The 24,950-nt window shown below is 39.6% G+C and overlaps 2 protein-coding genes across 3 annotated transcripts; one reads left to right on the top strand and one right to left on the bottom strand.

Annotated features, from left to right (window-relative positions):
• Nucleotides 1-390: 390 nt before the first annotated feature.
• On the bottom strand, nt 391-5,563 carry LOC111947324 (probable serine/threonine-protein kinase clkA). Its single transcript, XM_023953864.1, has 4 exons — nt 5,538-5,563; nt 3,430-4,902; nt 2,787-2,872; nt 391-2,711 (listed from the first exon to the last, which is right to left on the bottom strand). The coding sequence occupies exons 1-2, from the start codon at nt 5,561-5,563 to the stop codon at nt 3,678-3,680; spliced, it is 1,251 nt and encodes a 416-aa protein (XP_023809632.1). The 3' UTR covers nt 391-2,711; nt 2,787-2,872; nt 3,430-3,677.
• A 5,107-nt stretch (nt 5,564-10,670) lies between these two features.
• ttc14 (tetratricopeptide repeat domain 14) lies at nt 10,671-23,218 on the top strand. 2 transcript variants are annotated; one of them, XM_004068094.3, is made up of 13 exons: nt 10,671-10,799; nt 11,153-11,333; nt 11,915-12,042; nt 12,295-12,494; nt 13,214-13,298; nt 13,768-13,897; nt 17,583-17,738; nt 18,151-18,222; nt 18,393-18,512; nt 19,769-19,891; nt 20,519-20,636; nt 21,540-21,646; nt 21,776-23,218. In XM_004068094.3, the coding sequence occupies exons 2-13, from the start codon at nt 11,200-11,202 to the stop codon at nt 22,728-22,730; spliced, it is 2,328 nt and encodes a 775-aa protein (XP_004068142.1). In that variant the 5' UTR covers nt 10,671-10,799; nt 11,153-11,199; the 3' UTR covers nt 22,731-23,218. The 2 variants fall into 2 exon arrangements, with proteins under 2 accessions (XP_004068142.1, XP_023810134.1); XM_023954366.1 differs by lacking the exon at nt 10,671-10,799 and having other exon boundaries at nt 11,200-11,333; nt 21,776-22,044; nt 22,132-23,218.
• The last annotated feature ends 1,732 nt before the right edge of the window (nt 23,219-24,950 follow it).

Genomic DNA, 24,950 nt, shown 5'->3' with positions numbered 1-24,950 from the left:
CCAGGCCCAAGCAATTGTAATAGTCCTGCACTGGTGTTGTAGAGCCAAAATGGTCACTTATATAGCAGTAACAGCAGATTTTGATACCTCTTCAGTAAGTTTGCATAGAAAAGCACAATTATGTTTTTGCTTCCCATTGTCTGTCCATGCAGCTTACTGAGTTAATTAGTTGACTAGATCATTAACAATGTTCAGTTATTACTTGTTCTCACAAAACTGGTTAACCATCATACCTTAAGTACACATTTCATTTTCAAGTTTATCCCTTTACTGGCAGTTCCTTAAACTCAATATCCTTTTTCCGGGTGTGCAGACAATTACATATGACTCAAACAGTTAGACCAAAATGTCTACTATGGCTAGATATCGCTGACAAACCATTGAATTAAATCAATATACAAATTAAAAGTTTTATTTACACAGGATTCAGCACAACTTGATAATGTTTACGTTTTACATTTCTGTCCTTTTTCCTCAGTTAAGAAAAACAGTTGACAATGATTAGGTGAAACTTTTATTATTAATGTAGGACAAAACTAAACAACTGGAAACATTCCTTTTGGTTCATATTGACATGATGGCATCATGCAGTTGCTGCAGATTTGTTGGCTGCGGTGGGACCCAGTGTGGTCTTCTGCTGCTGTAGCCCATCTGTATCAAGGTTTGTTGTGTTGCACATTCAGAGACGATCTTCTGCAGACCTTGGTTGTAACCAGTGGTCATTTGAGTTACTGTTTCCTTTCATTAAGCTGGAAACAGTCTGGCCATTCTCCTATGAACTCTGGCATCAACAAGGTATTTCCGCCCACAGAACTGCCACTCACTGGATACTTTCTCTTTTTCAGACCATTCTCTGTAAACCCCAGATATGAGATAAAATCCCAGTATGTCAGCAATTTCTAAAAAACTCAGACCAGCCAGTCTGGCACCAACAATCATACCATGTTTAAAGTCACTTAAATCACATTTCTTCCCCATTCTGATGCTCGGTTTGATCTGCAGCAGATCATCTTGACCATGTCTACATGCCTGAATGCATTGAATTGATGCCATGTAATTGGCTATTTAGAATCTGGTTCTAAGTAGAAGCTGGACAGGTGTGCCTAATAAAGCGGCCCGTGTGTGTATATGTGCGCTCAGCTTTTTATAGGAGTCTAATGTTTCTTGTGTTGTTGTTGCAAACCTTTCAATGTTTAATATCATTTTGAACTCTTTGATGTGTTAATTATGAAGATTTTTTGTTTGTGCAGCTCCAACCTATTGACAGTAATATGAATGTAAGTAAGTAAGTAATGCAGAATACTGGCACTGTGCCATCAATTGTATTATACAATAATTATAGCATGACATAGCTAAAAACTGATATAAGAGTTATGAAAAAGAACAGAGGAGGGGGTGAACTAGATATCTTGATACTAACTTAATAAAAGGTGTAAACTTAAATATAAGGCGGACTGATTACTTTTAACAAAAACTTGTGAATGATCAAAAGGGAAAGTTGATGTGATGGTGATAAAGGAAAAAAGAAAACAGAACATAAAAGTAGGAAAAAAAGAAGCATGACCGAAGGGCATCAGTGGTAAGGAATGTAAGCTGCTGTGCATTTCTTTAAAAATGACCTTTTGTGGTTGCAGTTTTTTTTTTTGTTTCCTGTCTGCTTACATTCTGCTGTTTGAGTTTCAAATGTTTGCTTCATTCAATTTACCGGTAAACAAAATTCCCTGTATCTGCAATTCGTTTGCATTCTCATAATTAACAACATAAAAACATGCTGTAATACTATCACTTTTATTTATTTTTCATTTATGATTAAAAGCATTAAATATAATTTGCATTAAAAAAACATTTTTCCAGAAAACATTTAAAATATTTCCAAAAGTTGTTAAATTTTAGCTGTCATCATTCACAAACAACATTAACAACACTTTTTTTGTGGTGAGAAGCAACAACTGATTACATTCAAACACATTAAATAATAATATTAACAGTAAATAAATCCATCTTTAATGTAAGCACACATTCTGCTACTAAAATAGTTACAAAGCTTAAATGATGATGTAATAACTGATGAGTAAAAATATGTATTCTTTTTTTCAATAATGCCTTTTTGTGCACGCTAATATGCAGATACAAGGTCTGGGACTTTAGTGCATTCCCTACTATAAGTCAATGTACCACTTTTAGGAATATGTTACATAAAACACATTCTGGATTTAAAGTGAAAAAAACAAACATTTATGGACATAACTAGTTAGTTGTCATCAAAATGCTCTATTATTATTCTCCTTCAATAAGTAATAGTCATTCAAATTCCAAGTTATTGCTGCCAACTTCCTTGTTGATCTTCAATGAATCATTCATAATCAAAAACATACCTGATGAGAAGATGGCTTAATTTGAGATTCATTTATTGTGTTATAAATTCTTATAACGGAGTAAAATCAACAAAATTTTAAAGTTTAACATTTCTTTCCAACCCCAACAGGGTAACATGTTTAAAGACAATCAAATATTTTTTATTAACAAAATTTAAAAACAAAATCTTTAAGATGAATTACTGTCCCGTAATAAATGTTACTAGCGCTTCCTCACATTATAGGTAAAAAGGGAATTTGTGCTTGGACACATAGTCCTCATGGATTAGGGACCCTATGGATGTTTGTTACTGTGACTGTGCTTGTTGTTCCATTCAGGATCTGTTCTTGGAAAAACTGAATAAAGAGAGAGCAAATACTCATTTAGCAGTTGTAAACAGTTTTTTGTTTTTTTGCATTCTGCTAACATACCTTCTTAATAAGTTCGATGACGGTATCATTGCTGACCCCTCCATAAGTGGCTAATCTCATCCGCAGACGAGTTGTGGCTTCGAAACCTAGATATAACAAATAAACAAACAAACAAAAATGCACTATATTTTTGTTTACACCCAGTGCAGGCAAAAAATGTATATTTATAATATAAAATCCATGTGGTAAAAATATGCCTAGTTGAACATGATCAAAAACTAAATAGACAAATAAATAAATATTTTTTCCATTTACAAAACAGTAATTAATGTTGTTAAGTGTTAGTTTTAATGTATAACTCCTTTGTGCTGAATCCTAGCTTAAATTTCTGCATGCCTACTAAAAATTTAACAATTGAAAGTGAATAAATCATCTTCTTCCGTTTTGTCCCTTTTGGGGTCACGGGGCTGCCGGAGCCTATCCCGGCCATTTGTGGGCGAAGGCAGGGGACATCCTGGACAGTCTGTTGCATGGCAACATATCACACTTCCATTCACTCTCACACTCACAACTATGAACAATTTAGAGTTGCAAATTGACCTATGAAGCATGTTTTTGGATTATTAAAAAAAAAGGAAAGGAAAGGCCAAATATCTTTACAGACATTTGCAGATCTCCCATAATTGCATTTGCAATCACTTACCTTGACTGGTTGTTTCTGTGGGTCCTGTTGGTAAAAGTGTAGATTTTGGAGTTGCTGCAGTTGTGGATGCATTGATAGTAGTTGCAATCTCAGTAGTTTTTCTGGCTGTTGAAGGTGCTGTAGATGAGCCGATTGTATAAAGGGTTTTAGCAGCACTTGTTCCAGCTGTTTTAGTTGAAAATGTTGCTGGTTCTGTTGTTTTTGATGCTGTTGTTGGTGGTAATGTTTTTACTGCAGTTGTTGCTAGTTCAACTGTATCTGCTGCTGTGGATTTGGCTGACAATGATGTTTCTGCTGACGTTGCTGGTACTGCTGTTTCTTGTGATATAACTGGTGTTTCTGCTGGTGTTGTTCTTGTCACTGTTGTTTCTGCCATTGTTGTTGCTGCTTCTGTTGTTTTTGTTGCAGTTGTTGCTAGTACTGTTGTCTCTGCTGCTGCTGTTGTTGTTGGTACTGTTGTTTCTAGAGTTATAACTGGTGTTTCTGCTGGTGTTGTTATTGTCGCTGTTGTAGCTGCTTCTGTTGTTGCTAGTACTGTTGTCCCTGCTGTTGTTGATTCGGATAATGTTTCTGCTGCTGTTGTTGCTGGTCCTGTTGTTTCTGCTGTTGGTGTTGCCATTGTTGTTTCTGCTGAAGTTGTTTCTGATGCTGTTGTTGCTGGTATTTTTATTTCCAAAGTTGTGTCTACTGTTGTTTCTTTTGATACTGTTGTTTCTAATGTTGACAATACTGTTGTTTCTGCCTCTGTTGTTGCTGGTATTGTTGTTTCTGCTGCTGTTGTTGCTAATACTGTTGTATCCTTTGCTGTTGTTAACTGTACTTTTGTTTCTGTTGATGTTGTTGCGACGACTGTTGTATTCTCTACTGTTGTTGACAGTACTGTTGTTTCTACTGCTGTTGTTACTTCTAAAGTTGTTTCTGCTGTTGTTGTTTCTGATACTGTTGTGTCTATTGTTGCTGGGATTGTTGTTTCTGGTGCTGTTGTTGACAGTGCTGTTGTTTCTACAGCTGTTGTAATTTCCAAAGTTGTGACTGCTGTCGTTGCTTCTGATACTGTTGTTTCTATTGTTGCTGGCATTGTTGTTTCTGTCTTTGTTTTTGCTGGTATTGTTGTTTCTGCTGCTGGTGTTGTTGGCACTGTTGTATCCTCTGCTGTTGATGACAGCACTGTTGTTGTTTTTTCCAAAGTTGTTTCTGGTGTTGTTGCTTCTGATACTGTTTTTTTTGTTGTTGCGGGCACTGTTGTTTCTGACTCTGTTGTTGCTGGTATTGTTGTTTCTGTTGCTGTTGTTGCTAGTACTGTTGTATACTCTGCTGTTGTTGACAGTGCTGTTGTTTTCACAGCTGTTGTTATGTCCAAAGTTGTTTCTGCTGTTGTTGCTTCTGACAATGTTGTTTCTATTGTTGCCGGCATTGTTGTTTCTGCCTTTGTTTTTGCTGGTATTGTTGTTTCTGCTGCTGTTGTTGTTGGTACTGTTGTATCATCTGCTGTTGTTGACAGTCCTGTTGTTGTTTTTTCCAAAGTTGTGTCTGTTGTTGTTGCTTCTGATACTGTTGTTTCTGTTGTTGCCGGGACTGTTGTTTCTGCCTCTGTTGTTGCTGGTATTGTTGTTTCTGTTGCTGGTGTTGTTGTTTCTTTCGCTGTTGTTGGTAAAAGTCTTTCTACCCCAGTTGTTGCTAGTACCGTGGTTTCTGCTGCTGTTGTTGACAGTGCTGTTGTTTTTACAGCTGTTGTTATGTCCAAAGTTGTTTCTGCTGTTGTTGCTTCTGACACTGTTGTTTCTATTGTTGCCTGCATTGTTGTTTCTGCCTTTGTTGTTGCTGGTATTGTTGTTTCTGCTGCTGTTGTTGTTGGCACTGTTGTATCCTCTGCTGTTGTTGACAGCACTGTTGTTGTTTTTTCCAAAGTTGTTTCTGGTGTTGTTGCTTCTGATACTGTTTTTTTTGTTGTTGCCAGCACTGTTGTTTCTGCCTCTGTTGTTGCTGGTATTGTTGTTTCTGTTGCTGTTGTTGCTAGTACTGTTGTATACTCTGCTGTTGTTGACAGTGCTGTTGTTTTTACAGCTGTTGTTATGTCCAAAGTTGTTTCTGCTGTTGTTGCTTCTGACAATGTTGTTTCTATTGTTGCCGGCATTGTTGTTTCTGCCTTTGTTTTTGCTGGTATTGTTGTTTCTGCTGCTGTTGTTGTTGGTACTGTTGTATCATCTGCTGTTGTTGACAGTACTGTTGTTGTTTTTTCCAAAGTTGTGTATGCTGTTGTTGCTTCTGATACTGTTGTTTCTGTTGTTGCCGGGACTGTTGTTTCTGCCTCTGTTGTTGCTGGTATTGTTGTTTCTGTTGCTGGTGTTGTTGTTTCTTTTACTGCTGTTGTTGGTAAAAGTGTTTCTACCCCAGTTGTTGCTAGTACTGTGGTTTCTGCCGTTGTTGTTGCTAGTACTGTTGTATACTCTGCTGTTGTTGACAGCACTGTTGTTGTTTTTTCCAAAGTTGTTTCTGGTGTTGTTGCTTCTGATACTGTTTTTTTTGTTGTTGCCAGCACTGTTGTTTCTGCCTCTGTTGTTGCTGGTATTGTTGTTTCTGTTGCTGTTGTTGCTAGTACTGTTGTATACTCTGCTGTTGTTGACAGTGCTGTTGTTTTTACAGCTGTTGTTATGTCCAAAGTTGTTTCTGCTGTTGTTGCTTCTGACAATGTTGTTTCTATTGTTGCCGGCATTGTTGTTTCTGCCTTTGTTTTTGCTGGTATTGTTGTTTCTGCTGCTGTTGTTGTTGGTACTGTTGTATCATCTGCTGTTGTTGACAGTACTGTTGTTGTTTTTTCCAAAGTTGTGTATGCTGTTGTTGCTTCTGATACTGTTGTTTCTGTTGTTGCCGGGACTGTTGTTTCTGCCTCTGTTGTTGCTGGTATTGTTGTTTCTGTTGCTGGTGTTGTTGTTTCTTTTACTGCTGTTGTTGGTAAAAGTGTTTCTACCCCAGTTGTTGCTAGTACTGTGGTTTCTGCCGTTGTTGTTGCTAGTACTGTTGTATACTCTGCTGTTGTTGACAGCGCTGCTGTTTTTACAGCTGTTGTTATGTCCAAAGTTGTTTCTGCTGTTGTTGCTTCTGATACTGTTATTTCTATTGTTGCCGGCATTGTTGTTTCTGCCTTTGTTTTTGCTGGTATTGTTGTTTCTGCTGCTGTTGTTGTTGGTACTGTTGTATCTTTTGCTGTTGTTGACAGTACTTTTGTTGTTCTTTCCAAAGTTGTGTCTGCTGTTGTTGCTTTTGATACTGTTGTTTCTGTTGTTGCCAGCACTGTTATGTCTGCCTTTGTTGTTGCTGGTATTGTTGTTTCTGTTACTGGCGTTTTTGTTTCTGTCGCTGTTGTTGGTAAAAGTGTTTCTACCCCAGTTGTTGCTAGTACCGTGGTTTCTGCTGCTGTTGTTGCTAGTACCGTGGTTTCTGCTGCTGTTCTTGCTAGTACTGTTGTATACTCTGCTGTTGTTGACAGTGCTGTTGTTTTTACAGCTGTTGTTATGTCGAAAGTTGTTTCTGCCTTTGTTTTTGCTTCTGACAATGTTGTTTCTATTGTTGCCGGCATTGTTGTTTCTGCCTTTGTTTTCGCTGGTATTGTTGTTTCTGCTGCTGTTTTTGTTGGCACTGTTGTATCCTCTGCTGTTGTTGACAGTACTGTTGTTGTTTTTTCCAAAGTTGTGTCTGATTCTGTTGTTGGTGGTATTCTTGTTTCTGTTGCTGGTGTTGTTGTTTCTGTCGCTGTTGTTGGTAAAAGTTTTTCGACCCCAGTTGTTGCTAGTACTGTGGTTTCTGCTGCTGTTGTTGCTTGCATTGATACTTCTACTGTTCTTTTTATACCCAAAGTTGTGTTTGGTAATGTTGTTTCTGCTGCTGATGTTGATAGCACCGTGGTTTCTGATGCAGTTTTGTCTTGTTTTGTTGCTTCTACTGTTGTCGTTATTTCCATAGTTGTGTTTTTCGATTTTGTTTCTGGTATTGTTGTTTCTTTTGCTGCTGTTGTTGCCACGGATGTTTTTACTACTGTTGTGGGTACTGATGTTTCTTCTGTTGTTGTTTCTGCTACTGTTGTTGCTGGTACTGTTGTTTGTACTGTTGTTATTTCAAGGGTTGTTTCTGCTGGTGTTGTTAATGTCACAGTTGTTTCTGCTGCAGTTGTTATTGCCAGTGTTGCTTTCACTGCTGTTGCTTCTGATACTGTTGTTTCTGTTGTTGTTGGTACTGCTGTCATTTCAAGGGTTGTTTCTGCCAATGTTGTTAACTTCCCAGTTGTTTCTGTTGTTGTTATTGCCAATGTTGTTTCTTTAGCTGTTGTCTCTGTTGTTGGTACAATTGTTTCTGCAGTTGTCTGTGCTGGAACTGTTGTTTCTTTAGCTGTTGCTTTGCCTACCATTGTTTCAGTTTCTGTTGTTATTGCCACTTTTGTTGTTGTCGGTGCTGTTGTATCTGTTGTGGTTGTTGTTGGTAATGTCGTTTTTTCTGATTCTGTTGATGCTGGTACTGTTGCTTCAGTTGTTGCAGTTGGTGTTGTCAATGTGTTTTCTGCTGTTTCTATTGTCATTGTGGTTTCGGCTGTTGTATTTGCAGTCACTATGATTTTTGTTGCTGCACTCTCCAGTAATCTTGTTTGTACTGCTTCTGCTGTTGATAATATTGTTGTTTCTGCATTTGATGCAGAAGCAGTTGATACTGTTGTTTCATTCGTTGATACGATTGAAACTGTAAAACAAGTAAAATTATATTTTAATTAAATATGTATCTGTTATTGATACATTAGTTTTTTTCTTGCTACTGTTTTAGGTCATTCTTGTTAAAAGGGCTTTTCACTGTTTAAAATATTAAACATATAAAGTATCAACTTCTTTTATTCTGTATAAAGATGTTTGTTCTAAAATGTTTGCCTTTGTCCGATGTCAAGTCAGTCAAATTAAAGACTTTCTAATTTTCCAATAAAATTTGAAGACATTTGTGGTGGCATTTTCATTATTCTTTTTAACAGCCAAACAATGTCATAATAAACAGTTACAGAAAATACCTCAACATTATTCTAAAACAGACAAAGGCTGAAACTTCCTCTAAATGAACATATTAAGCAACTGAATAATTGCATTTTTTTAATATTATTGCTAATACTTTAATATAGCACATTTAACAACTGTTAAAGAGTCAAAAAGCAATATTTATGCAATTTATCAAAAAATAACTTATATTACGCAACTCATATATACTTACTTTGTCCATTGCAGGCTTGAAAATATCCAAGAACAAATATCAAGCATGTTAGTGACTTTGTCATCTTTAGCTGAGTTTCTTCTGACTCCTCTGAAAACTGAGTGATTTTCTTGGTAAGCTCACTGTTAAATTTATTCCACCCACAGCCAACAGAAAATGACATGGGAGTGACAGCCTTTATTTTCTGGAAACCTGAAAAACCAGTTCATTTAATTTCATTTTAATTGCATTCAAAAGAACAGAAAGTGAGATGTTTCATGACTTTCATGAGTTTAGATGAAATTTTTTTTTGGTTCAGGGAAAAAAAATCTATATACTTTGATAGAATTTCAGGTTAAAAAAAAAAATCCTCAATATCAACTTAAAGTCTTAAATTCTGATCGTCCTGTCATTAGGTACAGACTAAGTAAAATTGTCAAATGCAATCGTACAATTTAATCAGATATGCTTTAGAAAAGAATCAATATTTTGGAATACAGGAGTATTGAATCATTCTTTTACAAAATATGCAAAAGAAATAAATGTATTTCTTTAGCAAACAGCATTCCCTAGGTATAAGGTCCCAAATCTGAAACATATAGTATGAAAATACTCAAAAGAATGCAATTTACATAGTATCAAAAGAATTATCAAGCAGCTACATTAGACAACAAAAAAGTTTTACAGCAAGCTGTCAAAAAGGAAGACAACATCCTGAAAAGAAGTCCTGTGGAAAGGTTGACAGAAGATCATCATTGTATTCAGTTAGTTCATGGATTATAGTTTATATTTGCACATCAAAAGTACTGTCTTTTTCTAAAAAACGTTCTAAAAACCATGTTAACAAGGTCTTCTCATACCATTTAGGTCAGGCATGTCTGAGTCTAGCTCACTGGCCGCTCACATTTTCGCCGGCCCAAGCTCATGTCAAATATTCAGTAATCTGCGGCCCCCCAGCACTTTCTGAAAACTGTGTGTACGAATGCTTGATTGTGATTGGTTTCCAAGAACTTTGAGGAAAGTCCTCAAACAGCCAAACAGCATGGACCTCACTTCTGCTCCCAGTCCTGTCACTCATGGTTTTCACCCAAGATTCCTCACTTCCCATGAGTCTTAGGGGCTAACTCCCAGGTCGCTACAATATCATTTTTATTTTCTGTGCAAGTTATTACAACAATCTGCATGTCCTAGCATCAAATCAGTGATGAGCCATAACCTGTACTGCCTAATGGTGCAATGTAACCTAAATTATAATGTAATTCACAGCATTTTTCATGGGCTTATCAAAGTTTTTTTTGTCGTGTGTAATTTCATTACACGGCAGGGTCTAGTATTTTAGTCATTCAACACATTAATTGTTGCCTTACCGTCCAGCATTCGCAGTTTTTGATGGTTCAGAACGTCTAAAAAAGAAATGTGCAGTTAGGAAATGTAAATACACACAAGAGTTTGCATGCATTTTGTAACCTTTTGCAAAAGGGGAGAGGTGGAAAAACACGACTTGTTAGGCTTTTTGGCTGTCTGCTCTCTCTGTCCTCAAGGCAAAAAGCCTTTTTTTTTTATTCAGTAAGGGAAAATGAAAACATACAAGATACGTCATCAGAATGGTGTGTTTTACTCTAGACTGCATTGCAGGTGTCGTGGCTTCATTTAAACACTCCAGTACAGAGAAAACAGAGATCAAAAGTCAAAAACAGGCCTACTGCTGATCTCGGGACAAATTATGTGTTACTGAAGGCAGGAATCAAGCATATTTCTGCAATACAATATACATGCATAGAATCCATTAAATGCATTAAAGAACCTAATGTAATCCCTGTAATTTTGCATAATAAAAAGAATAATGTAACCTCTGTTCACCCCCACATGTTCAAAAATTCTTGAGTTGGAAACATAGATCTTTTCACAAAGATTTCACTTTTCACTTTTTCTTTATCGCCAAAGATAAACTTTTGAGAATAGTGATCGTCCGTCGATGTCGTTTGTAACCCCCGATTATTTCAGGGATCTCAATAGTTCCTAGTAGTTATTTGTTTCTAGGGAAGCTTTTGAGTGTGACACTCTTTGCGCCTGCGTATTCCTCCCGTGCAGTTAGCCACCTTCGGATACATCAGTGAACTTGTGTCCTAAAACCTAAAAAAATATATACGGTATTTGCGTCCGTGTTTCTTGTTGTAAAATTATTGCAGCGATTTAAATCATCAATATAGTATCGTTTATGCTGTATTTTTGAATGATGCGTAATCAACGTTAGCCTTATTGTTTTGTTGTTAGCTTATTTATTAGCAGGAAACGCAATACAAAGTTAGGCAATCCTAGAATTTTCTCATAAGATTTTCTTAGTCTGTTCTTTATAAAAGAGAATTATAATTTTTAAATCAACATTTTGCAAACCAATTATTTAATAACCTTTTAGAATTTGCGTTTAACCTGAACTTATTGTGTTTGTTTTTAATTAATGACTTTTTGTTTGTTTGTTTGTTTGTTTGTTTTGTTCCCCCAGCGGCTGAAAATGTGTTTTGGGTTTAAAAGTATGTGACAGAAGAGAGGATGGACAGAGATTTGTTGAGGCAGTGCCTCGTGTATCATGGAGAGTCACTGTTCAGTAAACTTAAATGTGAACAAACCGAAAATCCAGATTTCCAAGCTGTGGTATCGGACCTAGGCATAGCTACAAATGAAAGGTATTGTCTTCGCATAGAAGAATTGTTGAAGTGTTTTGTGCTTTTTTGGGGGGGAAGTCGGATTGTTCTTTTGGTGTGAAGGCCAACGTCATGATGGGAGGGTACTTGATTCATTTTCCAACCTAAAGCTCAAAAGAAGATCAGAGACTTGCTATGAAATAGGCTGGAAATAGCCATCAAGCCTGGGTTTCTAACGTCTATATTTTTTTTTGGGCACATTTTGAAAGTACTAAATTGTATTTTAAGACTGATGATCAGCCTCTCCATTAGAGCTAGATTTCCACGCAGACTGTTGCTGTGAGCAGAAAACGTTTCTTGACCAAGATCTTTGAAACAAATGATAAATCTCTCCGATAAGTGATGGCTCATTTTACATTCCACACAAAAACCCTCCAAAAAAAGAAAAGGGTCTGTCATTTTTTTCCGCCTTAAAAAAAACATGTAAAATCTGTGAGAGGCTTCACACACATTCCATCCTTGGAAGATGCAAAGTTCATTGCATTTGTGCAACATGAGTTTCTTTCTTACAAGCTAACATCAAGTTTGAAGGTAAAAAAAAGCCTTCTCTTTTTTCTCTGTAGGAAGGTGACAGAGAAAGGCAGCTCACTGGTGGAGCAATTCATTGCCAGAAAAGCTGACATTCTGTTTAGCCCTGCATGGAGGACCGCCACCCCTCAAGAACAGGATCACGAGGAAGAGGAGGCTGCAGGTGTGCTCATTTAATCGTATCCCTGACTATTGAAATCTAAAATAGATCACAGAAACAACCTGTGAAGTGTTTCTTGAGAGAACTAAACTGTATTTTTTTTAAAAGATTTTTGATATATTGGGATCATAATGAAGTGAAATGAAATTTCGGAAAAGGATCAACTTCGAGTTGTGTAACTACTTATAGTAAAAGGACAGAAAAGTGTAGGTAAAATATTTTACACATTCCTGATTGTCTGTAAACTTTCCATAGAGCCCTATGCCACCATGCCACCACTGGAGTTATTCATGGAATTGTCATTTGAGGAGAGAAGATCCATGATCTACAGGGACCTGGAGAAAGGAGACGTAGTGGTTGGAAGGATCAACAACATTCGAGAATACGGCTTCTTTCTCACTCTGATCTGCATGGCCGGGGGTCTAAAGAGAGACATCGTGGACTTGGAGCTGTCGGTTGGTCAACATTGAAAACAGGGCTTTGGGATTGTAGAAGTAAACCCAAGGAAGGAAGTCACCAAAGTGCTTTACGTTATGAAAAAAGAGCCAACAGTGTGAATGTGAAGAAACTTGATCCGACACATTCAAGTGTGGCAAACAAAAAACAAAACCAGAATGGAGATGAGCACTAGTTCACACTACTGCATATGAAAGTCAGAGGACTGGATAGACCAGCTGGGTTTTTTTTTTCCTGGTCTGTACTCATTTGGGGCTTATTTAGTGTTCAAACAAGCATCTTTTCCCAGTATGACAACAAACCAAATGCAGGTGTGGAATTTGAGTGACAGTTTCACTCTAAAGAGACCTTTAACCTTGAGTCAGAATAACACATGCGAGTGTGGAGACCTTGCATTGTAAGCCATAGGCTTCACATCTACCAGCAACGCTAAAAGTTAGTTTGCATCCTCGGTCTGCTAGGACTAGAGCAACAAGAAAAAGTAATAATCTTTGGAGAATTTCCTTTTTGAAGTTATCAGGGATTTGTTTGTTTCTAACCACTTAGCCAAAACCCAAATAGGATATACTGAGTTCTTCATCAGTGACACCAGTAAATCCCATTTGTCTTTCAAGCTTTACTATTCTGCGAAGTGATCATGACTCATTTTCAGTACATTATGATTCCACATCTTCAACCCATGCCCGTCTTTGTTGACTGTTTTCCTCTTAAACTGCAGGCTCTTTGCCACGTGAGAGAAATTCCCTCCAGTGGCAGCCATGACGATCCGTTGTCCTATTATCAGATTGGAGACTTCATCAGAGGTAGGCCTGAACAATAAATTGCAAATTTATCGTTATTTCAATATAAAGCTGTGCAATACCCATATCGCAAAATACAGTGAAAATAGCATTAAATGGTTCTCTTAAATGTGCTAAAAAATTCTCATGGCAGCTTGAAGTATTTAGCATATCAGATAAATCTATTTATGCATTTGACCAATCAGATGGAGCTCTTTTATGTTAGATGTCTGCCTCCTATGCAGACGCGGGTTAACTTATTTAAATTAAACTGCTGCAGTGAAAACGAAATGATGTTTTTGGTTGTTTTACAATTTGTTCGTGTATCTTAAGTTATATCGTCATCGCAATATTGATCACTAATATTGCATATCGCAAGTTTTCTTCATATCGTGCAGCCCAAATCAGATTGTTGATGGTTCTGTTTGTCTGTTCTAACGTTCCACGATGGTCTAAACCCTTAAATAGACTTTGTGCATTTGCCGCTCTGCAGCTGGAGTGAAAGACATCGATCGCTACCAGGAAAAAATCACTGTGTCACTTCAACAGGGCTCTCTCTGCCCTGCCTTGAAGCACATCAAACTGGGTGTTATTACCCAAGAAGAGATGCCTATACACTACAGGTAATAATCAATAAAGGACAAGATAATTTGGGAACATTGTTACAAGAATTCAAGAATTCAAGAATTCAAGAAGAACTTTATTAATCCCCGAGGGGAAATTTAGTTGCAGTAGCAGCACTAGGGAAAAAGGGGGGGAGGGGGGGGGGGTAAAGACAAACACAGACACAAAAAATACAGAGAGTAGAACAGGACAAAAATTGAGTAAAATACAATTTGAAAAGTGTAGTCTGTGACTAGAAACTAGAATTTTCATGTACATCCGAGTCTGCCAGATGAGTTGTGGAGTCTAATGGCTGATGGCAGGAATGACTTCCTGTATCGTTCTCTGGCACAGCGAGGGTGTATGATCCTGCCACTGAAACTGCTTCTCAGGTTGTCCACCTCCCTGAAGAGGGGATGGGAAGGATTGTCCATGATGGTCCCCAGTTTAGCCAGTAGTCTGTCCCCAACCACCTCTTCCAGCTTGGCAGGCTTGAGGCCAATGACAGACCCTGCTTTCCTAATGAGTTTATTCAGTCTGTTGGCGTCTTTTGCTTTGATGCCAGCACCCCAGCACACTGCAGCAAAGAAGATGGTGCTTGCCATGACAGACTGGTAGAACATGTAAAGCATCCTGCTGCAAACATTGAAGGACCTGAGTCTCCTCAGGAAGTAAAGTCTGCTCGTGCCCTTCTTGTAGACGGCCTCGGTGTTTGTGGACCAGTCCAGTTTATCGTCTAGATGTACTCCCAGGAACTTGTAGGACGAGACAACTTCCACATCCGTCCCACCGATACAGACTGGGGGAGGCGAAGACTTTCTCCTGCTAAAATCTATCACCATCTCTTTAGTCTTGGCCACATTTAGCTGCAGGTAATTTTCCCCAGACCACCTGACGAAGCGCTCCACGAGGCTCCTGTACTCCTCCTCCCATCCATCTTTCACACACCCGACTACAGCTGTGTCATCAGAGTACTTCTGGAGGTGACAGAGCTCAGAGTGGTACTGGAAGTCAGCTGTGTATGTGGTGAATAGGAAGGGGGACAGCACGGTTCCCTGAGGGGCTCCAGTGTTGCTTGTCAGGGTGTCAGACACACAGCTCTGCAGTCTCACAAACTGAGGTCGGCCTGTCAGGTAGTCCTCAATCCATGAGACCAGGGGGGCATCCACCTGCATCTTCTCTAACTTCTCCCTCATCAGTCTCGGCTGGATGGTATTGAAGGCTGAAGAAAAGTCAAAGAACATGATCCTCACTGTGGTGTTAGGCTTTTCCAGGGAGGAGTATGCTCTCTGCAGCAGGTATAGCAGTGCATCCTCCACTCCCACCTTGGGTTGGTATGCAAACTGCAGTGGGTCTTGGAAAGGGCTCACCAGGGGTCTGAGATGTGACAGCACCAGCCGCTCCATGACCTTCATAACATGGGAGGTCAGTGCTATAGGCCTGTAGTCACTAGGCGACTCTGGATGGTTTTTCTTTGGCACAGGGACAAGGCAGGAAGTCTTCCACAGCACTGGGATCCTCTGAAGGTTAAGGCTCAGGTTGTACAGATGCTGAAGTACACCACATAGCTGGCTGGAACAGTTTTTGAGTACCCGGGGACTGATGCCATCAGGTCCAGCAGCCTTACGCTGGTTGAGCCTCTCCAGCTCCCTCCTCACCTGAGTGGATGTGATGAGAAGGCCATTTTGGGAGGAGGGGGTGGTGGAGCTTGTTTTTGGGTCTGTGAAGGATGTCAGCTGTGGGGAGGGGGGTGGGGATTTTAGAGGTGCTAATGATGATGATGATGGCCCTGGAAGATGAGTGGACGGTGTCCAGTGGTCGTTCAGAGGATAAATGGGTGGATTGATGAGGGAGGGGGAGCTGGTGTCAGACCTGTTTAAAAACTGGTTTGAATGCCGTGCAGGGCAGCTGGGGGAGGGAGGTGGGGGAAGCTGATGTGTTAATGGCCCTGGAAGGTGGGAGGAAGACCGTTGATCACTCAGAAGAGGAGTAAGGGGACAGCTGGGGGAGGGGGAGCAGGAATCAAACCTATTGAAGAAATTGTTCAGCTCGTTGGCTCGATCCACATTTCCTTCGGCTGCAGGTTTTCCCTTCCTCTGAAGGCCAGTGATTGCTCTCATCCCACTCCACACATCCCTGGTCTGGTTTCTCTGTAGTCTCTCCTCCAGCTTCCTTCCGTAGGCGTCTTTACACTCCTTCAGGCTGCGTTTCAGCTCCTTCTGAACTCTAGTGAGCTCCACGCGGTCCCCAGCCATGAAGGCCCTTTTCTTTTCATTTAGAAGGGCCTTCAGTTCACGTGTAACCCAGGGTTTGTTGTTCGGGTAACATCGCACCCTCTTGGACGGGATGGAGTTTTCCGTGCAGAATTTGATGTAGTCCGAGACACAGTCTGTTAGTCCATCCAGATCGTCACCATGACTTTCATACAGAACGGACCAGTCTGTGGTTTCCAGGGCATCCTGCAGGCTTTCCGTGGCACCGTCAGACCACTTTGTAATATTCCTCACAGTGACTTGTTTCTGTTTGACCACCGGTATGTATGATGGGGAGAGCAGGACCAGGTTGTGGTCAGACTTGCCCAGTGGGGGAAGTGCAGTGGATGTGTATGCGTTGGTGACATTAGCATACAGTAAGTCTAAAGTCTTTTTGTCCCTTGTTGTGCACTGGATGTATTGATGGAATGTGGGAAGAGTGGAGGAGAGGCAGGCATGGTTAAAATCCCCTGTGATGAAGAAGAAGGCACCAGGGTGTTTAGTATGCAGGTTGGCAGTGACTGAGTGGATGACGTCACAGGCCGCGTCTGCTTTGCCGGTCGGAGGAATATAGACGTTGATGGCGATCACGTTTGTAAATTCCCTTGGCAAGTAGTATGGGCGAAGTCCGATGGCAAGGAGCTCCACATCGGGATTGCACACACGTTCCTTGACGTGGATGTGCTCCGGTTTGCACCACCTTTTGTTTACGAGTAAAGCAAGCCCCCCTCCTTTCTTCTTGCCGCTCGCGGCGGTGTCTCGGTCCGCTCGCACTGTATGGAAGCCCGTGATCGTCACGTTTGCGTCCGGTGTCAGTTCGTGAAGCCACGTTTCAGTGAAACACATGACACTGGCCTCTCGATACTCCCGCTGGGTCCGTACGAGAGCCCCCAGTTCATCCATCTTATTAGGCAGGGATCTGACGTTCCCGGTGATGATCGCGGGGACGCAGGGTTTAAATCGCCTCCTCTTCATCCGTCGTTTAACTCCTGCTTTGCACCCTCGTCGTCTCCTCCTCAGTTCCTCCGGGAGTAAGAGTTTCTCTCCAGTTTTGAAGGTAGGTGGATTATTTAGCGCCAACAGCTGATCGCGTGTGTAAGCTATGCAGGGAGCCTTATCAGCTTGGCTGCGGGGGGCCATGAGTTAGTCCAGGCCCCCGAGGGCGAGAAAAGGACGGAAAAAAGGGAAAAGTATCCAGAAATCTTCAGTGGTGTGCTATGCTGGTAGTAATAAAAAAAGCAAGCTTGGTGCAAACACAAAAACAAAAAGTGACTAAACGTACATAAACACATAGGAAACACATAGGAAAGAGAAAAAGACAAAGAAGCCGGGAGCTGCTACTACAGGCAGCCGCACGGGGCAGCGCCAAGGAGAAGATGTTACCATAACAAGGTTCCAAAAGAATAATTTTTACAGTGGAACTAAAAAAAATGCTTTCTGTCCTCTGCTTTAGTCGGAGTGTTCGTGCTGCTGCGGACTCCAGAGAAACATATGAATGTATTTTGAAAAGTTGCCATGGTTACCAGAACCCCTCTGTAGTGGAATACCTGCTGGAGAAAGTAGGCATTAGCGACAGGCATCCACCTTCAATGATGCGAGGACTGCAAAGGTAATTCTGCTCTGTTTTAAAATCAAAGATTCTCCTGCTTCATATTGTGTTTGATAAAATAGTACTCGACTAAAGCAGCTACAAGTCAGGTTTCGACTTTCTGATATTTACATTGGAATAAGTGTTGTCTCGTTTGTATGAGGCAACTCAGTTTATGGCCTAAAAAGAACAAAAAGAGCTGATGATTTTTGAGCCACATTTTGCCTCTAACCAGATTTCTGCAGGGGTCTTATGTCACACATAATTGTTAAGAGATGTTTTTGGAGCCCATATTCCTCTTTCACTAAAGGTTTTCATATTTTGCTATGCTTAAATGACCTTATTTTACTAGTAAACCTTCGGTTTCTTTTTAACTTTTAGGTGAAAGAATCCTGTAAAATTAATTGACTTCCTGTTTGTTTGTTTTTTGCAGTAAACTTTTTCAAGAGGACGATTTTGCTTCTGCAATCAGGAAGAAGCAGTCTGCATCCTGGGCTTTAAAGTGGTAAGACTAAACTCTGAACTTTGATTAAAGGAAAGGCTTAGAGTGGCGTTTTATTATCATTGATGATAAAAACGTCGTCACATTCCAGTACCTGTATTTCTGCTTCAGTTATCTTCTGGTGTTTTTTTTCCAAACATGAACTGATAGTTTTTCGTTGTGCTTCATCTCAGTGTTCGAGCAGGCGTGGACCACTTCAAACATGGCCGTCATGTCGAGGCCATGAATGAATACAACAAAGCCTTGGAAATTGACACGAGCAATGTGGAAGCGCTAGTGGCAAGAGGAGCTCTGTGAGGGTTTTTTTAAGCTGCAACAGTTCATTTTTAAAATTGTTGACAGAAAAAATGTCAAGTTTGTAAAATCTACACATCAAATGAATAAGCTCCTTGAGTAATTACTTAATTATGCTCTGTTTATTTTATTTTTGTCCTTTACAGGATGTGAATCATCTAAAATCAGTTTATAAATATTGCTAAATATTCCCTTTAAATCATTCAGTTTGAAGGAAGTTAATCAGCTGCTGTTTGGTCCTTAAAATATTGGCCCGATATTATTGATATAAATAAAGTTTTAACAGGGTTACCAATGCACCTAATGAGTTTATTGAAATGTTGAAATGTGGGGAAACATTTGGAATCCAGTTTGTATTTACTCTTATATACACACATAAAAAATATGTAGTTAAAATAAAAACTGAATGTCCTAAAAAAGGTAAATATTTCTGTTATCTCAAAAAGTGAAACATTTATTTCATATAGAATCATTCCACATAGAATTATATAAAGACTTTTTGAAGTATTTTAACGCGTGGAGTTTACTAGTATTGAAAACCCCAGACTTTGTTTTTAGAAAATTAGAATATTATGATTAAATCCTGTTAAACTCCAAACACCCATGGAAGCTGAACTGGACTCTTAGTGTCAGATTTGACGAATATCGCTTTACACCAAGCCCCAAAGGGTCATTGTTTGTTAAATATATATACATGTACTGGAATACCATTTCAAAATAAAAGAATAAAGAAAGTGATCTAATACATTAGATTACAATACATACAATAAAATATGAAATCTAAACTTTTAAATTCTTCAAGGCTTTATTGTAAAAAATAACCTAAAAATCCAAAGCAGAATGTTTTCTGATCCATCGTTCAAACTGATATGGTTGGAAAATTGTTCTATAGAATACCAATTTCATTGTTAGCCCTAAAAAGTGCTTCCACTCCTATTTTATTGCACAATGCTTTACTTGACATTTTGTAAATTTTAGAGAATTTTTTCTTCTTTTACAGACAAACTTTGAGTTGCAAAATTATCATTTCAAGTTGTTACTTTTTGTTTTGACTTTTTTTTTCAAGCTTACAGTAATAAGGAAAAAAACAAATAATAAGTCATGTCATACTAGCTCTGTAGTTCATGTTAGAATCCCACCAAATACATATATTTGTAATTAAGACATTTATTGTGAAAGTAAAGAAATGCCGTAAAAATCTAATTATTTCTGGTTGCTGTATAGAAATCCACCTAAATAGTTGTTTTGTTTGTAGGTATGCAAACAAAGGCAGCATCCTGAAGGCGATATCAGACTTTGAACTGGCTCTGGAAAACTGTCCAGATCACCGCAACGCCAGGAAGTACCTCTGCCAGACGCTGGTGGAGAGAGGAAAACAGTACGTGTGTGTGGGGGGACTGCAGTGTGTGTAAAAGTCGGGAGCCATGGCTGTCTTCAAACCCATTACGAACCTGTTTAGTTAATTAAGTTTAGTGTATTTTTATCTCTTGGACGCATGTTCAATCCTGCGTCTGCATTCAGGTTGAAATCCACAGAGGAAACTTTTGAACTGTTTATCCTGTTCTATAAAATGTGATGTCTGTCGATAAGAACATGATGTGCAAATTCCCAACATTGAGGAAAATCAGATGCAATATTTAAACCCGCGCAAGCCTCACATCTTCAAAAGTAAACAGAGATTTCAGCAAAATTATCAGGACAGTTAAAATATGAAAAAAAAGACAATTTATGTTATGATTAATTAATTAGCTGAACATTTGTTAGTTTTGTGTTTGGAATGATTTTGACGTGAATTGGTTGAAACCAAAGCGGATTCCAGAAAAACTGCAAAAAATGTCATTTATTTCCTGAAACTTCTCAAAATTGCTCCTTCGGCTTTTCTGTCTAAACTGCACGTCAACTTTCCAGGAAGAGAAGTCAAAACAGGAACATCTTAAAAGAATTTCAGCAACTGCTTTTACTTTCAAACGGATTCCCTTTTGTTCTTCTTTCTTTTAATCTTAAGGCTCGAAGAACAAGAAAAACTGGTGACAGCGGAGGGAATCTATCGGAGAGCGCTGTCCCTGGACGACTCAAACCCTGAGGCGAAGGAGGCTCTGCATAACATCAGCGACCTGATACAGGTGAGCAAGAAGCCCAAACAGGCTGCAAGAATGTGGCTCCTTCCTGATGTGACTCAGGTTCAAACAATGCAGGGAAAAAAAACTGAGAAGTTTTAGAATGTTTATCTTCATAGCAGCAGCTAAAAATGCAGTGATAACACCACATCTGTATTTAGGGTGATGCTGGAGATGTACTGAATAAATATGGATCAAATCTTTTTTACAGTTTACAAAATGAAAATGTAAAATTAAAATCCTTATGGCCAAAACTGTTGAAAAGCTTCAGTAGTGTCAGACAGGGCTCCGTCTGCTGTGGGTCGAGTTTTTCGGACCCCAAAAAAAAAATGCACAAATGCAGATTAGATGTTGGGCGCGGTTTCCCTGCTGTGAAGATGAATATCTTTTCTCCTACGGTGTGGTTTGTAAGACTGATGGAAGTGTGTCTGTGACTCTTGCACCCTGGCCTTTGACCCCGCTGGCTGCCACGGCCTCGTCCCCCTGCCCCTCTGGGTGTGAAAACCACCAACTGCACAATGTAAACGACTGCTCCCTCTCCGGACACGGGTGTGTGCCGGGTACCTGCCACAAATACGGTAATGTGGACTTATCTGTGCTTTGATTGCACCTCTGAAAACTATCTGGCTTGATGATCATTCCTTTTTACCCTCGTGGTAAATGTGCCACCTCTTTTTATATACATGTATATATATATATATGTACACATATATATATATATTATGTAATGTGTTTCTATTTGAGGCTGTTTTTTAATCTCTTTAAACTCTTAATTTTCCACTTTGATCTCCATATTTTGGATGCATTTTGTGAATTGACTAAATGAATGTTGCTTTCTGTGTATTTGTGGATATTTTTGGGGTAAAAATGCTTTAAAAATGGGCGTTTGCCTGCTTGTCGACTGTAAAGAAATCGATCCGCCTGCGAGAAGAAGCACTCGCTAAGGAACAGGTCAAACCTAAGAGCAGCCAGACCAGCGCTGAGAAATTGCGTAAGATCTTAAAAGAGGAGAAGAGGTACGTCCACTCGTCTTTCAAGAGTACACCTTCAGTAAATAAAAAAATCCACTTTCTTCATCGTTCCATCACCGTTGAGGAAAACAGCTGTTGAATTGAACCACTTCCCGCTGGCTCTTTTGCTCATAGAATGAAGAAGAAGAAGAAGCGGGCGACCTCTTCCTCCCCGTCCTCTTCCTCTTCTAGATGCTCCTCCTCACGCTCGTCCTCGTCGCGTAAGAGGTCCAAGAAGAAAAAAAAGAGGCGAAGAAAGTCGGAGCGCGGAAGCAAGCGACACCGCAGGATCTCCTCCAGGGAAAGCAGGAAGAGCGAGGAGGACAGGAAGGAGAAGGAGGACGAGGAAGCGGAGTGCTACCCCGAGCCCCCCAACACTTCCGCCACTTTTCTTAACCAGACAGGTGGGCTGATGTTCGGAGGGGAGGACGAGGTAGCGGGGAGGGACAGAGAAGCTAGAAAGGGTGGTCTGTTGAATTCCGTCTCCGCAGCTTCAGAGGAGGACGACTCTGACTCCTCACGCAGAGAAACCAAAAGAAGGGATGGAGCGGAGAGGAGGACGAGGACAGACGAGCAGAGCAGAAGCCCACAGGGGAGAGGGAGGAGCAGAGAAAGGAAATTAAGCATAGAAAGAGGGAGGGACGATTACAGGAAAGACAGCGAATCACAGAGGAGAAGCAGCTTTGAGGAAAATCAAGCACGGAAGTCATCCAGCTCATCAGCCGAGGTGGAGCACTCCCGCAAATCCAGTTTCCTACCGGAATATTCTGGAAACTCGTGCTCCGCTTCCAAACAGTTGGAAAGAAGAATGAGCCAGGACTCGTCCTCGAGAAACTCCTTCGACGGCGGTAGGTACGAGAACAGAGGGAAGAAAGAAGAAGAGCCGGTAAAAAGAGAGAAGGAAGCTGGAAAGGAAAGATCAGAGGTCGAGGGCCACACGTCGGGTTGGGGGAAGGTCAACGCCGGCAGTCAGAACGGACAGAGTGGGACGGGGCCAAAAAAAGAGCTCCCCGCAAACCTGCTGGAGATCTTTAACCAGATCGCACAGTTTGAGAAAAAAAAAGGGAGTCAAGCCAAAGTTCCAAAATAAAAGCAAGCGTTACAGAAACCTTTGCGCTGTTGTCAGGACAAATCGCCAAATCAGTCCATGTCTCCATTTGTTGTCATCCACAGTGTTGGGTTAGATACATTTTCTTTAAACATGGGAAATTCCTGAGAAGTTTATTAAAAAATGTCAAAGCCTGCAGCTTTTTTTTTTACCTGAAATGACATTCAATCCCATCGCTTCCGAATGAATTGAAATGCAAGGACATTATTAGAAGAAATAAAGCTCATGAAGCCCTTTTACAAGTCTGAAATCACACGCACGTTATCGTTTACAAAAGCTGGCCCCAGTCTTTGGAACAAGTAGTCTTAAAGAAACCTGCCTTTTTTTTCTGTGTGCCATGATGTGGAGTCTCTCTGGTTTGTTAAAATATCTTCAGCATCTCAGCTTTGCAGATCAGGTTAGCACGGTGTAAATATCCAGCTGTAGTGATTTCCTGTGAGATTGCCTAATAAACCATTTTGGAAACTCTATCATTGGAATCCTGGTGATTTTTATACAGTAGACTTAGTAATCACCGATTTACAAGCAGACCATTAGTTTTTACACTTCAGAGTCCAAAAAGTAAACTTTAAAAATAAAACTTCATTTACATGTTTCTTTGTATAGAAATACTCTTAAAAATTCAATTTGTGTATAAATTAACATCAACGTAGACATTCAGGACTCATATTAGGAAAACAATTGATGAAATTGCTTCAATGTTAGGATAAATGCAACTACAAGGTGAAAGCATTCAATTACGGTAAATTTATACAAAATGTTTTGTTGAGCCCATAACGCCCTCTACTGGCAAAACACTGTAATTACTATATGAATGGGCATGTTAAACATTTTATACACAATAGTTTTATCTAGAAATCTCTTAAACAATATTTGACTTTTTTAAAGAGGTTCGCATTAAATGAACAGGTTAGCTGTTTGACAGAGATTTTATTTTTAACTAAATTCATACTGAGAGAACACTTCAGGAAATGGCTTAAACAAAAGGGGTAGAAATATAATGCAAGAAAATGACTGAAACCTGAAATTCAGTATCCACAGCCTAAAATATGTTTACTTTTGTCAAGTTTTGTTGCTTTAAAAAAAATCAACCTATGTTCACGCTGCAAAAGGACGTAGCCTAAACATAGGAAAAGAACACTAATTTTTAAAAGAAAATCACCAGAATGTGGTCAAATTATCTGTTCAAGCAGCAAGTCGTTTTTACTTAAGAAATCTGAAAATAAGGTATCAAAATATAGAAACGTTGAGTTCCACACAAGCATTAAAAAGGAGGAAATTGGCTTTAAAAAGCTGTTAAATAGAATAACTAAACACTGAATGTAATACAGCCCAACAAGTCGTTTCTGCTAGTCCTAAGCAAACAGTTCATGTTTCTTGAGTTTTTATCTACCTAATTATTGTTCATTTTGATTAGAGTGACAAAAAACTACAAGTAAGTGGAAGTAACTGATTTGTGAACAAAATAAGAATACTCTTGTTGGCCCATCTTAAATCCTCCCAAAATCTAAAACTAGCATCTATTCTTAGAACTTCAATCAAAATAGTTGCTTCCAAAAATAGCAACTATAAATGCCAGACTAACTTTTCAACATCTTTTTAGACATTAAAATAACATCCCTAAAACTTAATTAGAAAATATAGTGCAATTCAAGTTTTTGTTTTTTTTGGTTTCAAATCAATTTTTTTTTTTTTTTTTACTTTCAAGAGTACGGACCAAAAGGCGTTTTTATTAGCTCTCAGTGAGACAAAAAAATCTCGACTGTGCTGATTTTGAGAAAAGCCTGCAAATATGTAAAGCAAAGATAAGTTCAAAAGACTTCAAACCTGGTATGTCTGGTATAAAAAAAAACGCCCCTCTCACCCTCCGCGGGTGGTTTCTCCTCCAAGCTCGGGTCCTCTACCAGAGGCCTGGGAGCTTGAGGGTCCTACGCAGTATCTTAGCTGTTCCTAGCACTGCGCTTTTCTGGACTGAGAGGTCTGAGGTCTTTCCAGGTATCTGTTGTAGCCACTCCTCCAGCTTGGGGGTTACTGCCCCAAGTGCTCCAATTACCACAGGCTCCACTGTCACCTTCACTTTCCAGGCTTTCTCCAGTTCTTCTCTGAGTCCCTGGTATTTCTCCAGTTTCTCATGTTCCTTCTTCCTGATGTTTCCATCGCTTGGCACTGCCACATCCACCACAACGGCTTTCCTCTGTTCTT

This window comes from Oryzias latipes, chromosome 4, assembly GCF_002234675.1.
Source record: "Oryzias latipes chromosome 4, ASM223467v1".
Classification (NCBI taxonomy): Eukaryota; Metazoa; Chordata; class Actinopteri; order Beloniformes; family Adrianichthyidae; genus Oryzias; species Oryzias latipes.
This window is presented reverse-complemented; position numbering and strand designations above follow the sequence as displayed.

What these genes read in the sequence shown, in the direction of transcription:
- LOC111947324 (XM_023953864.1), bottom strand. Translation starts at nt 5,563, where the DNA reads ATGCCGGCAACAATAGAAACAACATT. An exon ending in GCAACAATAGAAACAACATT is followed by an intron (nt 4,903 to 5,537) that starts GTCAGAAGCAAC and finishes ATGATACAACAG; the next exon opens with TACCAACAACAACAGCAGCA.
- ttc14 (XM_004068094.3), top strand. Translation starts at nt 11,200, where the DNA reads ATGGACAGAGATTTGTTGAGGCAGTGCCTCGTGTATCATGGAGAGTCA. An exon ending in GAGATGCCTATACACTACAG is followed by an intron (nt 13,898 to 17,582) that starts GTAATAATCAAT and finishes CCTCTGCTTTAG; the next exon opens with TCGGAGTGTTCGTGCTGCTG. An exon ending in ATCTTAAAAGAGGAGAAGAG is followed by an intron (nt 21,647 to 21,775) that starts GTACGTCCACTC and finishes TTTTGCTCATAG; the next exon opens with AATGAAGAAGAAGAAGAAGC.